At 37.9% G+C, this 18,074-nt stretch overlaps 2 protein-coding genes across 2 annotated transcripts; one reads left to right on the plus strand and one right to left on the minus strand.

The window, feature by feature from the left end:
• Positions 1-805: 805 nt before the first annotated feature.
• On the minus strand, positions 806-10,906 carry LOC107777281 (1-phosphatidylinositol-3-phosphate 5-kinase FAB1B-like). Its single transcript, XM_075231136.1, has 11 exons — positions 9,685-10,906; positions 7,844-8,572; positions 7,041-7,194; positions 6,613-6,957; positions 5,691-6,446; positions 5,268-5,599; positions 4,757-4,883; positions 4,499-4,666; positions 2,412-3,932; positions 1,571-1,853; positions 806-1,403 (listed from the first exon to the last, which is right to left on the minus strand). The coding sequence occupies exons 1-10, from the start codon at positions 10,284-10,286 to the stop codon at positions 1,575-1,577; spliced, it is 5,013 nt and encodes a 1,670-aa protein (XP_075087237.1). The 5' UTR covers positions 10,287-10,906; the 3' UTR covers positions 806-1,403; positions 1,571-1,574.
• A 3,321-nt stretch (positions 10,907-14,227) lies between these two features.
• On the plus strand, positions 14,228-17,708 carry LOC107777280 (uncharacterized). Its single transcript, XM_016597277.2, has 5 exons — positions 14,228-14,736; positions 15,833-15,985; positions 16,067-16,208; positions 16,781-17,022; positions 17,152-17,708. The coding sequence occupies exons 1-5, from the start codon at positions 14,287-14,289 to the stop codon at positions 17,356-17,358; spliced, it is 1,194 nt and encodes a 397-aa protein (XP_016452763.1). The 5' UTR covers positions 14,228-14,286; the 3' UTR covers positions 17,359-17,708.
• The last annotated feature ends 366 nt before the right edge of the window (positions 17,709-18,074 follow it).

An 18,074-nucleotide genomic window follows, 5' to 3' on the forward strand; every position in this document is an offset into this window, starting at 1 on the left:
GTGTACATTTTACGTATGACAATTCATTTTGCACTTTCCACCAGATGTTTTTGCTTTCAATTACCCCTTTCTAATATCGGCAAAATACAAACTTGGCCGATCAACTAACAATAGTTTACATTCGCTAGCCAAAAAATGTATATATATATATATATATATATTATATGTATATGATACACATATATACAAAAAATATATATTTTATCTGCTATTTTTTTTTTTGAGCGGCTAAAAATTACATTTCTCTTTAAAATGTTTGATCTTTTTTTGTTAAGAGGGCTCCCACTGGCTACTTGTTTACAACTCAGTTTCTTCTGAAAATACATCAAGCTTCAATCTACATGTTGTCTTTAACATAAAATAGGGAATGTGCTAACGGGGCAATCCGGTGTACTACGCTCCCGCAATGCGTGAGGTCCAGAAAGGGCCGGACCCTAGGGTCTATTGCGCAGCCTTGCCCTGCATCTTTGCAAGAGGCTGTTTCCAATTTGCTAACGGGGATAGAATTTAAAAAATGACAACGAAATAGATCATACAGAGGAATTGGTCACCAGATGGGATGTGCTTCAAGCCTTCAACAACTAACTAAATAGATGTTCTCTGATTTTGACAGTAACACAATATCAGAAACTTATTACAGTTACCTCTATTTCCTTATTTTTCCCGCTTGTACACAAATCAAAAGGAATACAATGAGCATACACACCAATTCTATCAGCAGGAAAAGAGGGGGAAAAATATCTGTCAAAATTTAATAACAAAATCATGTACAGACTTCAGCAGCATAAACTTAACAAGATCACGCTTTGACCAAAAATTGCTGTTGATCCTTTGTAAGTCATGTACAACTTGGTTTCTACACAAGGAAACAATCATAATAAAAAAGAAAAGATGTACAAAAGAATTACCTTTAAGGTAAACCTAATTTTCTATGCAGGAGAAACCTGCCACTAGAACTATAAGTCTATAACCATCCTTCGACGTCTTCTAACAAGTAATCATGTGTTCCTTCATTAAGGAGAATACCCCTGGAACTGCATATATCAAAAGAAATGAAAAAATGGGAAGAAATATATGACCTTAGGATATACAAGCAAGATATACAAATCATTCAGCAGATTTTCCACTTTGCATGTTCTGTAAATCATTCTGCGACCTGTTGGGAGTAATTGTATGAGGTGACCAGTGATCTGGAACCATAAGAAAATAGGTGGTCATTGCCTTCCGGAACCTCTTTTTGTATTGCTTAGGTGAAATGACAGTCGGAGAGACGTTCTTGGGTCCACCAAGGATGCCGGAGGCCTTAACCCATGTTTCTAGGTGTTTGTCCCATGTATACTGCCTCATGAAGTCAATAATCCCAAGAACAAGTTCATGCTTCTCTTCGGCAACATATATAGTAGCTTGTTAAGTAAGAGGACAATGAAAGACTGCGTTATGAAAGACATTTGACTTCTTACTATGGAGTGTCGAAGAGTGACTAAATATCAAATAACCACATTAAAAGGAAAATTGGACATCATTGAGCTTTTCTGTGCACAGAGTTCAGAATAAATTCATTGAAATGAACAGATTCATTTACTTACTGCAAGAAAAGCAGTGTCATTCCAGACAGCTCGTTCCAAAAGTCTCTTGGCTTTGTTTCCAACAAAAATAGGCGAAGTTGGCATTGACTCGATCAAGTTCTGATCCAGCAAGACCTTATTGCTTCCACTTGAGTCGGGATTGTAACGAGACCTGGAAGATCCTTTAAGGTCATAAAGCCGGGTCAGATTCCTCCCAAATAGAAGGTTCTCCATAACTAGCACATCCATTTTAGATTCCTTCCCTCCTTTAAGATGCTTAGATGTCACCTTCACATAAACAATAGGCATAATTATGCAAAACGACCAGATACTTATAATCATAGTTGATGATATTTGTCTTATGAAAATTCCCGAGAATATGAAATGAGGAATAATCAAGAAACTTATAATTTTAGACGCTAATTACACATCAAAGTTAGTCTTCATAGAAGATAAATATGCACCCCATGTTTTGAGGTCAATTCACCACAAGGCTATTGAACCATAACAACTATAACTCGAAAGACTTGGCCGACAGTAAAGATGACTACGTATTCATACAGACCATGATACTCCTTTCTAAAGGCACAGAGCCAAAAATAAAGGTATCTCACATACCCAAAGACACCAGTGAAAATGCATCATGCCTTACCAGATCAATCCTATTGAAAACTTTAGGTGAAAGTAAATAGTAATTCAGAATCCAAGTAGTGGCTCAAATATTCAAGTCAAACCATAAAACCAGGAAAAAACTACATTAAGCGCACCTTCCAAATGCAAGACTCATATTTGCCCCTTAAGAACTACTAGATTCACAACAAATGTAATCAAGAGTATTTAAAATACCTGATAGATCCCCAGAATTTTTGCCAGGCAAGTAGGACTCCTTGAGTTTATAGATTCAGAAAGATATTTAAAATATGCAGGAGCAAACTTTATAAATGATTCCAGCTCTGTCTTGGTCACTTGCTTGATAATGAATCGATCATCCAAGGTTTTAGCAAAGAAAACATTGCTCTTTCCTCCTTGGGCTCCCCACTTCTTACAGCGACTAAGAGATCTTATAAAATCCATCTCAGATGGGCAACAAATCCTCCTCAAAGCTTCAAAGCGCTTCGCATAATAACAAGTCACTGTGTACTTCACTTTCCCAAGTGGTCCATCATCCGAAAAGGAGACTCTCGCATGCATTGCCTTTGTGTATGAGAGTGGATCCAAAACCGAAGAGCTATGACTACTGGACGAGGACAAGATACTCTCATCAGCAGATCCTAGACTTCTGTAGGATTCCAATACCATTTCATCCATAGATTGAAGGGACTGCAGACTTCCAGATTCTAGGGACTGCAGCGGAAGGTTAGAGTCCAAACTAGAATCCTTTGATTTCTCTAGCTCATCAGCTAGTTGTGCAATATAATCCTGTGAAACTAGTGCGTAAGATATAATACTAGTGGGCTCGACATCGTACACTGGTATAATGGTATCATTAACCCCAACAGGTAGGAGCAACCTGGCTCCGCCTTGGGCCTCTGACTCTCTAAATGATGAAATGTAGACAGGGCTGTACTCGCCAAGCGTATCCAACTTCTGAGCACTTGGTAAGAAGTTCTTGTTCAGTGACCGGTAGAAGCTAATAAAAGACATACCTAACCATCCCCCGGCGTCTTCCACATTTTCAGAGCTTTTAGAGGATAAAGAAGGAGGAAATCCAGATGCCTTAGCTCCGCCATGTTCCTCACCAGGGTCTTCAACGTCCACTTTTTCTGCTAATCTAGTTGTTGAAGAATCTGCAGTAAGTGGTTCGGAAGATCTGCAAGTACCATCCTTCAGCACTCCGACAGCGGAAGTAGTTTCACCAGTCCAAGCTGCCTCAAGAGTATCTGACAAATTATCCATGATCGGGGACTGCCCGTCAGAAAGGGCTCTGGAACCCTCTATATTGGATTCCGCAGAGTTCAATCCATAGAAGCTTTCTGTTCCAACAGGAAGATCTGATGGTTTTTCAATTGCACAACTAGAATCAAAGAGAACCTCAGATCCTTGATGATCTGCATCCACATGATTCTTTTGGCCAAAACTTGCTCCATCATTAGATTTTGCATCAAGTACTCTAGTCGCAGAAACAGAACCAGAGACATTCAAATAATCACTGGTCCTATCTGGATCAGCGTACTTATCATTACCGACCAGGGGTTTCTCTCCTGTAACGCAATGAGCCTCGCATTCTAAGCTGGCTGCATATACAAGTCGGTGATCCCACATATAAGACTGGAAAATGAGTTGTCTTCGCAACCGATTAATCTCGAAAATATCAACCACTGGCTGCACCTTTTTCGCCTCCTTGGTCAGAATTTTCTGGAGAGATTCCTGCTAATACAGAATACCCAGGAAAACCCACAAAGAGCAAATTAACAATTGTTTTACAAAATCATTGCTTTAAATCCCTAACATAAGTCAGACAATTAAGAATTCCAGTCAATTAGTTTACATGATGTTAGAATCATGATACAATTGAAAGTTAAGTATCATGATACACATGAAAGTTAAGTATCAATGCAAAAGGTTGATAATGACAGCAAGCAAGTTAATTTCTGATGCATCAAAGCAAACGTTAATAGAATCTGCAACATGGGCAACTGAAGACAATTCCACCATTTTCTGTCTCCCGAGCGCAAGGTGATAAAAGCAGAACTACTGAATCACAAAAAGACATATTTGTACATGGGTTGCAGATAACTAGAGTGAAAGAGAACAAACGGGAACTCATACTTAATTATTACTTCCACCAACACCCAACAAACAAACACAATCAGAGGTGTGGAGGGAAGGAGAGAAAGTGCTTTGTAACATAACCAGGACCATAGTTATGCAGTTTACTTCTGAAGACTTTGCAGAAGCTAAAGATAATTAATATTCAGAAGTGAAGACTTTACTTCAAATTCTTCTTTCTCCTTCTGCAGCATCCCTTCCAAAACAGCAATCTGACCTCTTGCTTCAGGTGCTTTAACGCTGCTGTTAAATTGACCAACAGATCTTTTCTCCACCAAAAGACGGATTGCATTCAGAACCTCAGAAAACAAACGTTCAGCTCGACTAACAACCTGCTTAAATTATTCCATGAAAACAAGTACACGGTGAGATCAGATGCGACTTTATACCACACTCAAAAGTCCAAATCACATTCTTCACACCTCGTTCACTTCTTGTTGTATCCAGTCCTGATTTTTCTCATAGTTGAAATCCAGCTTTGCAGGAGGAAGGCACACTGAGTGAACATCAATTGACGCATAGCGAAAGCAAGCAACCATTTTTCCGAAACTGCATGTGTCACAAATTTACTAACATTGCAAAAAGATACTCAAAAGTAATAGCCAAAATCGATGGATAGAACATTGCTACAGACACTTGAAAATAAAAGGGGAACCATAGTTTTAAACACAGACGCCATTTTATGTAGATTATTTTCATGCATTGACAAAATAAATTGCAAGCTAGCACTAGACTATACCAACATGACAAAGAAGGGAGCAATAAATTTCAATCAAGAAATCCAAGGGAGAGAGGTACTGTTATTTGAGCAGAACATGACACCAGCTAATCATGCCAACAGATTTAAATATTATGCATGACACCAAGAAAAGAAATGTTTGAAGTGCTCTTACATTTATAACACTGCAGGCAACAAACAGAATGAGAGCATACCCATAAAACCGAAGACAATCTCTATGTAAAGAATGCCCGCAGCTAGCTACCCTGCTAGCAGCTGCATGGTTTGAAAAACTAAGTTCGAGGAACTTCCCAAAGGATAAGCCCCAAGCAGCATCGGACATCACTATTCTTTGAGTTGCTGGAGGAAAGCCCTTAACCCGTGGACATCTGAGGCACCTGTGCCACATCCAAATTTTTCCTTCCCTTTCACCAGGCAAAAGAAACTCTGGCAGCTTCTTAACAGAAATAGTTAGAGTGCCTTGTCGATGAGTATAACACTGCACATGTGCTTCTGAAGGCATCTCACATGAACGACATCTGTAACTCTGCGAAAGAAACGGCAACAGATATTTTCAGACTCGTAATTATATTCTTAATGTTTCGGGCATAGATGGAAAGTGAAGAGGAGAGATTTACTTGATCAAACAAATTGTCTCGTAGATATCGACCCAATGGCTTATCAAAGTTCCCATAGTATTTGATCCGAAAGAGATGGGACCTTTCACAGACAGTTCCTTTCCAAACACATCGGGATGATAAGGAAACTAAAATGCTTTGATGGTCAGATGGGGACGGAGGAAACTCTTCCTTTGAAGAAGCTGGTTCATCGTGAACATGTTTTCCGTCTAGTTGCAAAACCACTGGATTTGAGCCACTTTGGTTCACAGCAATGCAATTTTGAACATTCTGTGACAAACAACCTTGTTCTGCATTCTCCGAAGGCGTTAATCTGGAATACTCTATCATATCCACGATACCTCTGTCCACAGATGCACCAGTTGCAGAGGGCCCACAGAAGGAAGTCTCAATGCGTGCTGCAGTTGGGAACTCTGTCATACCCATTGGCTGAGTACAAAGGCTTGCAGCCTTGACCAGGACTGTTGTGGGAATGCTACCTGATCTCTGTGGTGCACCACCACATAGTGGTGATTGAGTTTTTTCAGTGGAAGGAAAGGTAAAACCAGGTATTGTTGAGATTGACCGGTCAATAGTTGATGATTTATCTGGAAGTGCTACAGTTATTGGAGAATTCAGAGGCAGTTCAGGTAGAGATGCTCCCTCATCAGCAAGAAAAGAAGTTTCCAGACCCAAATGATAAGCTGCAAAAATTGAATATTGAAAGACACGCTTTACTTTCTTCAACTCATCCCCATTTGCGCCACGGAGTAATACCTGAGACAACAAATATCAAGAGAGCCAAAAAGTATTTAGAAGTCTATATATGACAAAATGTAATGTGTAAACTTTTGATCTCATAGAAGTAATTTGGCCATGTTAAGAGACTGAAAACCACCAATAATTTTCTCATTATAGTTCTAGTAATTGACGATAGACTTACAGTGCATCCCAGTGGCTTTGGACAGCCTTCAAAGTACATTAGAGTCTTCACCAGCTTCTTTCCACTCTGCCCGGCTGTACCATGCTCTTCGAAAAACTTCTCAACATGGAATATGTCACAGTATCCCAATTTTTGAGAGGAGAGATGATCTATTGAAGGTACTATTTGACTACCCGTGCAGCGGGCTATACGCTCCAAAAGTGTCCTCTTGATATTTAAGACAAGTGATATGTCCTTTGCCAGGAGGTACTCTTGTGCATAGCGAGAAACAGATTTTTCCACCAGAAGAACATCTGGTTGGTGTGCATCAATTTTGGCAACAGCCATCTTGAGATGATCCATTTCCTGAATAGCAACACACATCTATAAGCACAAGAGCTATACACTATCTGCTCCAAATATGGGAAGACAAGGTTATTCATCAAAACCTGCTGCAACAAAGTATCAAAACTTGATAAGTGGTTGGAGACACGCTGGTACTCAAGAGCCCCTCCAAGGATTAATATGCGAGGCTTCTCTATTTTGGACGTCATTCGTCGATGAGCTACGTTTTTCTTGCAGACAACTCCTTTCACCACCGCACTATTTAAGGAGGGAAAGTTTCATATTAAAGGAATATTTTTTAGGATGTATGCAACATCACAACAACAGCTACTACTACGCCTCAAACCCGAGCAAGTTGGGAATGTATGCAACATCCAAATAGGTAAAAATGGTAGAGAGAGCACAACAAGAACAAAAATGATTACTATTATTGACCGAGAACACACTCGCAAGCAAAAGAAAGCTGCAAAATGTATGTAATAAGCTGTTACCTAGCACAACTATATCTAGTTTACAAATCATAGAGTGAAAAGCACAATGTCAATATCTTCATTGTTTCGTACTTTGCAAAAACCACTTTGACCAAATATTTCTCAAGACAAGAATTTACAAGTTTCTGGGGAAGTTCCCAAGTATCAAATAGAATTGTATCAATGAAAGACTCTAGTAATTTGAAGTTCCTTCAGAAATCACAGCAGACAAAAGGAGGTAGTGTGTGTGTGTGTCTGAGAGAGAGAGAGAGAGAGAGCCTGTGTGCGCGGAACATGAACCTTCAAGAAAGCTCCTGTTTCTCCTATTTCAAAAGTTTTCTGTTGCTGCTTATCCTAACTAGTTACATAGGAGGCAAGGATCCAACACCAGCAGAACAGCATTGTGTACAAAAATGAATGTTTTTTATTTTGCTTACCTGTCACTACGATGCCCAGATGCTACATATTTCACCTTTACGTATCCCCCAGGGTCCATCCCTCCGCCCTTGCTAGTGTCTGGTTTCAGAAGTGTGGCAGCTTCCCATGACAGGGATGTAATAATCTCCAGCCAACTCTCTTTTTCGTCTTCCTCATCGATGGCAAGTTTTTCAACCTCCATAAGCTGTGATACTAAAGCCCTGAAGTGGCCATCAACCACATTTTTCACAGCCTTTTTCTGCTCCTCGTTTGACCTATCCCTACTTCTAAATTCACCACTTCCAAAGCTGCTTGATGACCGTAAACATCCCCACTCTCCTGCAGCATCCCCGTCCTCATCATCGTCATATAGAAGTGCTTCCCTTTCATCTTCTTCGTCTTCTGGTTCAGGTGGAAGCCACAGAACTCCATTGTTCTCAAAATCCACAGGTTCCAGATTAGCATCTTCTGCAACATTTAGGGATGAAGGCACTTCACATTCATCAGAGATGTCCTGTTTTACAATCTGTTGGACTTCTTCGGAAGCCTGGGAATCAAAACTATTATGTAAGGAAGAGCTGCTCGCACTTTTTTCATCCATAGCTTCTCTGTCAGCGTGTACTTTATGAGATCCATAGTCCTTTTTGATCTCGTCATACTGAACATGGCCATAGTAGCCATTAACCTGAGGAAAATGCACCTGGGAATCTAACTGGTAAACACCATATTCGTCTTCTTCATCATCACTCCTGATTCCACAATATAGCAACAAACAGTCAACTGATACTGAAACATGTTTGTGGACATGAGTAGTTGGAAAAACAGGTCACTAAAAATGCAACGCAACTCACAGAACAATTGGTTTGCTCAGGACAAATAATCAAGGTGTGGCCTACCAGGCAGCAAACTTCAGTTATTAGTGCTTTGCCAAGTTGCTTCTAGTATCATTTCTTTTACCTTCTTCTGAATTACTTAAGAGAAGGAAAGGGATTTTTCACTTATCGGGACAAATTGCACATTTCGTTATAGAAGGGTATTCAAATTGGTAAGAATATGTCCAGATACATTGTTGTCAAGAATATCTTCAGATTCATTGTAGAAAATTGTATAGGATAGTGTAGAATATTGCGTCTTAATTAGGAGTTTATTTTGCATTAAGTATATTCCTTTTAAATAATTTAACATACTTATTAGAGTAGCTTAACAACTCTTATAAATGAGCTCCTTTATATTGAGTTTAATCATCAAGAAAACAATTGTTCTCTCCCCTTGTCTCTCTTTTCACATTGTAGATTACCCTTTCTAAACCCATTCCATCACTTGTAAGTTTTAGTTTAATGTTCGTGATCCCAAAATTGGATTACATGTGCACGAGGGTGTTGAATTAATAGTTGTCCAACATGGGTTGTGTAAGAGGTTTCTAAAGGTAATTTCTAATCCGTTGCTACTTTGGTTGGCAAGAACTTGATTTCATGAAAAAATAAGAAGCAAGATGTGGTTGCGACATCTAGTGCAGAACCTGAGTAGCGAGCTACGGCCTTAGAACACATGTGCTTATGTGGTTGATTTCACACAAATCCTTAAGAGGATTCAAACATGCAATAGCATAATAGAGAGGTATACCACAGAGTTAGGATGTTCCAACGCTATCGAAACTAGGGGCAAAAAAGTGCTTTCTTCACTACTTAGTAAGAGATGCCCCTAGTGTTTTAAGGCAATCTACCCATTCACATTTGACAACAAAGAAACTCATAAATGGTGCAACTTTCCAAACAACAATTCAACGACAAATAATAGTTGGTTTGATTTCTTTTTCGTTAATTGGTTCAAATTGACTGATAATAGAAGATGTAAGACGAACCTTGTTGTGCAAAATGCATATTGGTTTAGGGAAGGGTCCAAAACCCCTTTACTAGCAGGATCAAAGCTCCCTCTCGATGTTGCAACATTTTGCGTCTCTAGAGTAGATTCTGTTACAGCTGATTTGCATGGACTAAGTACCGAAGAGTGTGGCACTGAAGTAACGGTAATGCTACTGCTCTCACCAGTTCCACTAGTCTTGAAGCTGATAAAACTGGTTGCAGAAGGCGAAGAAGTACTCGTATGAAGGATAGCAATCTGAGTTCTAACACTAGCAGCTAAACCTTGCTCCCATTGCTTGAAACAGTAATTGCAAACTCTGATCTTTTCCCACTCATCTTGTAGTGGCCTTGGCTCACTTGATGGTGCAGGAACCCAATTAGATGTGCACTTGCCACAGAATACTCGCCCACAAAGACGACAATGATGCCTACGGTTAAACAATGTGAACTGAGAATCACAATCATAACATACCCTACAGCTATGATCGGGCATCCAAAAATCCCTCGATACATTATCAGGCTCATGTCGCCAAGGGATCCACGATTTCAGTAACTTTAACAGATCAGAGAATGTCCTATTCGAGGCATCCATTGACAACATTAGAGAGGCCTTTGCCTCTCATTGCTATAACCTCATTCAGTAACAAAACTCATATCCAATTGCTGCAACAAAAAAACAGCATAGAGCCCCTGACAAGTGCCCAACATAAAAGAATCAACAAACTATTCACTAATTATAGAACTATTATCAATGCCTTAGCCTTACTACTCATGATTCATTTATCAGCATTCTCCAAATCAATAGATATCGAAAATGGCTGGCTGCCAATAGCTTCCAATCAACTGGCATTAAATAGAATTCCTTTGAACTTCCCTCTGAATAAAATACCCACTTCACAGAATCCAATTCTTGATATGGTAATAAAATCAATTCAAAAAATCCCCCGTAGAAAATTCAAAACACCCAATTGGAAAGAAAGCCAAATAAGGAAACCCCAAATCACCTCAACAGCGAAAAAGATTGAATCTTTAACCTCTAAAGGGAACAACTTTTCTTGATAAAAATTCAAGAAACCACCATTTTTGCTTCTCATCAATCAATATATATATTCCTGAAATAAATATCAAAACTTTCCTATATGAATAATTAAATAGCTGAATCACAACATAAAATAAAGGATTATACAAAATGAATCAAAACAAAAAATATTTATTAGGAATAGAAAAATGAACAAGAAAAGGACAGTGCCTTTTAATTACTCCTATAATACAATTTCAGAGGGCTCGCAAGTACCCTTTTGCAGAATCAAATGGGCCCAAACAGATCAGTAAATGAAAGACAAAAATTATAACCAAATATATATAGCCACGTAGATAAATATCCCCCCCTTTTCAGGAGGGTAGGTGAGTACGTCAACTCAATCATGCAATTTCAATAAATCCACTGTTGTCTAATTAAGTGATTGAGTTTTTTTTTTTTTTAAGTTGCAAATAAAAATTTAATAATGAGATCTGTCAGTCATATCTTGTTTTTATTATTTTGCTTTAATGACCACCCTCAAGAAAGTCAACTTTACCGAACAATATTTCTTTTTTTTTCTTTTATAATATAAACCAGTGGATTTAATAATATAATGTACTAATTTAAATTGGATTGAATTCAACTAACTGTATGCATGAGAATATCTTTATTTGATAGTAGTAAAAAACATCATTAAAGGGGAACTTCAAAGAATGAAAAGGAATATTCAAGGAATTAACTTCATAAAAATTATTAATTCAACACATAAGTTTGTAAAAGAAAATTCAAGAAAATAATTTCGTATAACGTCTAAAATTTACAATAGGAAACGACTAACGAGGGTGGATATAAATTGGGGAATAAACTTTCTAGACAAGGATGGAAAAAGAATCGACAAGAAACATACTATTTTCTTGATGTATTCAAATAGTCCCTCATTCTTTATTTAATGGAGTAACTAATTGTTATGAAAAATCCATTCCCTTTATTGGAAGGATATATTATTATTTCCATAATATTTTTCTGTGTATGAGAACGTTAGAGCAACGGTAAAGTTATCTTTGTATAATCTATATGTCACGGATTTGAGTCGTGAAAGCAGCCACTAATGTTTATATTAGGTTAGCCTATCTATATCACACCCTTTGCGTTGCGGCTCCTACCTGAATCCTGCGTGAACGCGGGATGCCTTGTGCACCGGGCTGCCATGCCCATAATATTTTTTCCGACAAGAGTTATCCACAAACTCTCTATTTCTTTTTTCTTTTTTGTAACATTGATTCTTTCAGATATCCGATAGATGTTGATCAATAGGCTTAAGATTCCTCCAAATCGTCCCGCGCGCCACTGCATTTGAAAAAAGGGGAAAAAAAGTTTCAACTCGCATCGCCCTATAGCCCAAATGGATTCGAAACTGAGTAACATAAATTTGAGTGGCATGGGATCGAGGCTGAATGGCATGAATTAGGGGATAACTTATGTATTTTTCAAACATAATTGAAAGGGATCAAGGTTATAAGATCAATCTGATAAGTTATGTGCCTTTGTATTTTGATAATTTAACAAACTTCATATGAAAACCAGATAGCGAAAGGTTCTCAAGGGGAATATGGCTATTCTGCAGGGGAACAATGTGGAAAATCTGGTTCTCATGGGGATATCAACTCTAAGTTTGTCATCATCAAAAAAGGAAAAATTGATAAGATATGTGTCCTTTGTTTTAATGATTTGACAAACTTCACGAGAGAACCAGATAAGGAACCTGAAACAATTAGTTCATTTGCGTTCAGAATAACTAGTCAGATTTCTAGTTCAACTCTCAACGAAATCAGTTAAGGGAACAACAAGGGGAACAATAAAGGGAACAGATAGAGATCAGTTCCTCCGGTCACAGTACATATCAACTCATTTCAACTATTAAAGTCGATGCACTGTTGCACTGCACACGCAACAGTGCAACATTCACTTTATGGAGCATGCCTTATACCGAATATTTGCTTACACCATCCCAATGACCTCACACACACATATTATCAATATGAGGTCAGGGATTTCATGGCCTAACACTTGAAAAACCTAAAATTGTTTTTCTCTATCAAGTGCTAGCCACCATTTCTCTCAAGAACAAAGCTGCTGCAACCTCAAGGACAAGATCCAAAGATTGAAGATATCTTAAGTCATTAGGTTTGTTGAGTCTTTGTTATTTGTTTTTCATTTGTAATCCTACACCACTTTCAAGAAGTGTCTTTGTAGGACAAATTTAAACTACTGTTTGGTTTAGTTTCTTGACTAGAGTTAGTCAAGATTTGTTGTTTTGTAATAGAGTTATTACAAAGAGGCTTGCAATATAGTTATTCCAAGTAGGAGAGGGGTTAAGAGTTTAATTCTTATGTTGTAATCAAAAGTTGCTCGGTTAGTGAAGTTGAAATCTTACGAGTGTAGGTCGTGATTTTTAATCCCGTGAGTTGGGAGTTTTTCACGTAAAATATTATTGTGTTATTTACTCACCGCTATGTGTGTGTTCTGTGAGAACTGATACAGAACCAGGTTCTTTATACAGTTTGGTGGACTCTTAGTTTACATCACAATCAGCATTATACACTATGTTTTTCCCTCTAAATTAAGTTATCTTATAGGGTCAACGGATAACGATCGATAACCGATTAACCGATACCCGAAAAATGATATCTTATCGATTCGATCATTAGTTTAACATATTTATAAATCAATAACCAATATGTCGAATCAATAACATTCAAAACCAGACTGAAGTGGTCGATACTCACCATAATAGTAGTAGTATATAGTACACTGCATCTACCTTTGCAAGTTGTCATGACATTGCACGATGGATAACCTAGAAAAGAAATACTCCATGCTTGTTGGGTGTGTTTGGTACGAAGAAAAAATATTTATTACGGAAAATGCGTGATTTTATCACTTATTTTCTCTTGTTTGGTTGGTGAGTGAAAAACTATTTTCAAAAAATATTTTTTAGTGTTTGGTTAGAGGGTAGAAAATATTTTTTAGAAAAATAATTTGTTATGCTTCGATGGTTATTGCTATACAGTCAGAGCTCTCTATAACATCATCCATATATAATAGTCATTCACTATAAAAGCAGAATTATTCTTGGGAATCATATATTATATTATGTTATAATATATGTCATGTATAACAGACTTCACTATAGCATCAAAAATTATTCGGAACGAACGAGACTGTTATAGAGAGGTTTGACTGTACCTGCTACAATACAAATCAAGAATTTTTTTATTTATTTATTTTAAAAACTAAGCAATCACTTCAAGTCTGAGATAATTGTTATTATTGCATTGTTAGAGATTAGACGTGATCTTAATTTTGAGGAAAAAGTTAAACTTTTGTTATCATTCTTTTGTCATTCTCAACTTAAATAATACTCAACTACAAATGTCATTATCGTAGTGTCAGTTAGGCCGTTGGGTCAAAGCTCGTGTTTCCCGCACTTCTTATTGCGGCGCGTTACTATTCCACTAAGTAAAATTCATATTCGCCTCATCTTATCCATTTTTATTTCCATTCCCAAAAATAAAATAAAATGTGGCACAGGTCAGCTTCCTTCATTCTCGGAAAAAACCAAAACGACGTCGTCACAATGCCAGAGAGCCGCCATCTTTCTCCGCCCTCAGCCGCCGCCGCTTCATTATCCATGGCCGATACCCTACAACAAACTAACCCTAACATTTCGGCGTACTATCAAACGAGAGCGGCTCACATTGGGGTTGTAACTAGTGACTGGCTAGCTCAGGCTCAGGCTGCCGTCGGTGATCAATCCGAAGAGACTGTATCAGTGAACTGTTCTTCGAAGTGTGGAGATTCGGGTAAGGGTTTCAGTGTGATTGATGAGTTCGATAATTGGCGGAAACAGCCTGATTTGGCTGAGGCGGTGGCTGCTATTAGAGCTTTGGCTTCGGTTATTCGGTCCAGTGAAGCTACTACAATGATGGAGCTTGAGATTGAGCTTAAAAAGGCTTCTGATTCTCTCAAGGTTCCATTTTTTCTTTTTTTTTTTAATATAGTTTTTGTTTTTAGTCCTGATAAATGTATTTAGTTGGTCATTACTATTGTGCTAAAAGAATTAAAGAATTTTCCTGTTTTTTTTCTTTCTTAGTTAATAGGTTCCTAATTCAATCAAACTTGGAATTTTGAGTAGTTTTCTAATGGTGAAAATTGTAGATTGCATTAAAAGAGTTTGGCTCCACGTTGCCTGGTCTAATGTGCTTTCTTCAAGCGGGGGAGATTCAGAAGTTTCTTCAAAGAATTGGATCTGTTTCTCTAATGTGATGTTTCGAGTCGCTAAGCTAAGATAAAGTTGAATGTGGATGTCAAGGAAATAAGTTTTTGACAGGATGCTATGCCAGCGTGCTTGGGTGAGAGTACTACTAGGATGGGTGACCTCTAGGAAGTCCTCGTGTTACATCCCTCCTTTTTAAAAAAGGAAATAAGTTGTGACAAACTCCCTTTTGTTTGTTAATCCTTATAACAATATTTGAAGGGTCACTACTGTTGTGCTGAAAGAATTAAAGCATATAATGAGCCATATCATCAGATTTAGTCCTGCAATTAGAGAGGATTATATTTAGATTCTATGTTGCTCGGACACTCCGAAAATGTTATCGGGTGCGTGTCAGATCCTCCAAAAATAGTGTATTTTTGAAGGATCCGACACGGGTGCGGCCTCATTTTGGAGAGTCCGCGCAACATAGTTTAGATTCGATTGGTTAGAGATGATTGTCACTATCGGACCAATCACGACAGAAGTCTGTGTTTTGGGTTCGAGGGGAGAACTAATGGTGGGTTATGAATCTTGATATCAATAGATTATCACAACAGCGAAGATGCAGATATGGTGCAGTAGTAATTATCCAATTTCACCCTTGATGGAGGGTGACGTGCCTAATGTCATTAGAGCTTTATTCTTCAACTTTTTAAGTGCCTACTGTTGTCAGGCCCTTGAATTTTGATGTGTAAAACTAGATTTGTATGGCAGATACATCTACCTTATAGTAGTCGAGCCAAATTTGCTTGCAAACATAATCACGGAGTTGAGAAATTTATGTTCTTTTTTTATGTTTCTATTGCAGTCATGGGACAAAACCTCCATCTCTTTGACAGCTGGTTGTGATTTGTTCATGCGCTATGTAACAAGAACCTCAGCATTGGAGTATGAGGACTTTAATTCAGCTAAGTCTCGCCTTCTTGAACGTGCAGAGAAGTTTGGGGAAATATCTTATAAGGTAAACCAGGAAATTACTTAGAGGAATAAGCATTTTAATCAAATTAACATAGCTTCTAAAGAAAAAAACTTTGAAATGCAGGCTCGGAAGATAATTGCGATGCTCAGCCAAGATTTTATTTTTGATGGTTGCACCATTTTAGTACATGGCTTCTCCAGAGTGGTTTTAGAGATTCTGAAAACTGCAGCTCAGAATAGGAAGCTTTTTCGAGTTCTTTGCACTGGTTTGTACAGAAGTGTTACATTGCTAGTACATATGAATTATTGCTGCAGTTAGATAGTTTTATGTGCTATCTATTGTGAAGTGGCGATTGTTTTCTCTCTTCTCAGTATTTATTTTCATCTTGGATGGACAAGCCAGAAGGGAATGGGAAAAGTTTCTCTTTCATCAATATATTGCCTTTATAAGAAAACTTTTGCTTATCAGTTAACCAGATAATAGATAATTATGTTTATGGACAGTTAGCTACAAATAAATGAGGGAGAAGGAACTTTCTTTGCTTTTGCTCATTTATTTATTTACTTTTGTTTTGAAGATTCACATGGAATGTTAGGGTTCAAACTTTTCTTTATTCCCCTGTCAGAAAGACTGTTGTTTCTCTTTCTCCCGGTTCCTCTCAATTCAAGTAGTACTAATTGGTGAAAAAGTTTCGAGTTGTGGTTGATTATAGCCCTTCTTGTTTTGATAATGGTGAAAGGTGAAACTGCATCTGCTTTCATCTAGACCTATTTGAGAAGATGAGTTATTGTTTAATGCTATCACATGATAATTTGGATTCCATTATCTGAACTGCAGAGGGGAGGCCAGACAGGACTGGGTTACGATTGTCCAACGAGCTAGCCAAGCTTGATGTTCCTGTGAAGCTCTTAATAGATTCTGCTGTGGCATATAGCATGGATGAAGTGGACATGGTTTTTGTTGGGGCAGATGGAGTGGTTGAAAGTGGAGGTGTTATCAACATGATGGGAACCTACCAAATTGCTTTGGTAGCTAAGAGCATGAATAAACCAGTCTATGTGGCCGCTGAAAGTTATAAGGTAGGTTTACAGCATGTTATCTATTACATTAAGGATTTCAATGCACATGTCTTGAGGGGTATTTTGACTAGATGGAACCAGAAGTGTGCTATGGAATTCATTTGCCTAACAAGTTCTAATTTCTTGCAGTTTGCTCGTCTCTATACACTGGACCAAAAAGATATGGTTCCAGCTTTACGTCCAATTGATTTTGGGGTACCAATTCCATCCAAGGTGGAGGTTGAAACTTCTGCTCGTGATTATACACCACCTCAGTATCTTACACTACTATTCACAGATTTGGGCGTTCTAACACCATCTGTAGTAAGTGATGAACTTATACAGCTATACTTATAGCCCCAATGAAGTCTAATTGTGGTAGGTACATGTCGCAACAGGTACAATTGAGTTTTCTTTATCCATTTTTTGTGTACCACCTTGTATTACCGTGCATTTGGGGTATTCTCTCCATTTGAATATGGTATGGAATGTACTCCTCTGTTTGCTCATATAGGTTACTCTTCTCCTTTTTGGTCTTTTAGGTATTTAATGGAATCATTGGTATGTTGTAATTGATGTTAATGTATAGTGAATAAACCTACAGTAGTTAGAAAACTGCTCTGTGTAAGATCGTTGAACAGTTGAGGACCGGATGATGAACTCAAAGCTCTAGTATATGAATTTGGAGGTCTATCGCCGTTTGAAGATGAATTCTTCATAATGCATTTATCCTACTTAAGTTGAGCAAAACATTGAAGAAATGGTAGGCAGAATCATGAAATAGTGTAGTTGATCATTTCAAATTCCTTCTCCCTGTGTAGTATGTTTGTTTTAACAAAAGGAGGAGGAGAATAATAAGAAAAGAATGTCCTTTTCCCTCCAACTATTCAGAAAGCTAAGAAGGACAAAGTGGAAGGCTGGTAAATAGAAAGTGGTTTATCTTTTGGAGATAAATAATGGCGTATTGTGATGAAAGGGTCTTATCGATCATTCGAAGGAAACAAACACATATTATCACCAGTTACCATTTCTTAACAAGAAACACATATTCTTTCCATTTTAATCCACTTAAG

This window comes from Nicotiana tabacum, chromosome 15 (assembly GCF_000715075.1).
Source record: "Nicotiana tabacum cultivar K326 chromosome 15, ASM71507v2, whole genome shotgun sequence".
Classification (NCBI taxonomy): domain Eukaryota; kingdom Viridiplantae; phylum Streptophyta; class Magnoliopsida; order Solanales; family Solanaceae; genus Nicotiana; species Nicotiana tabacum.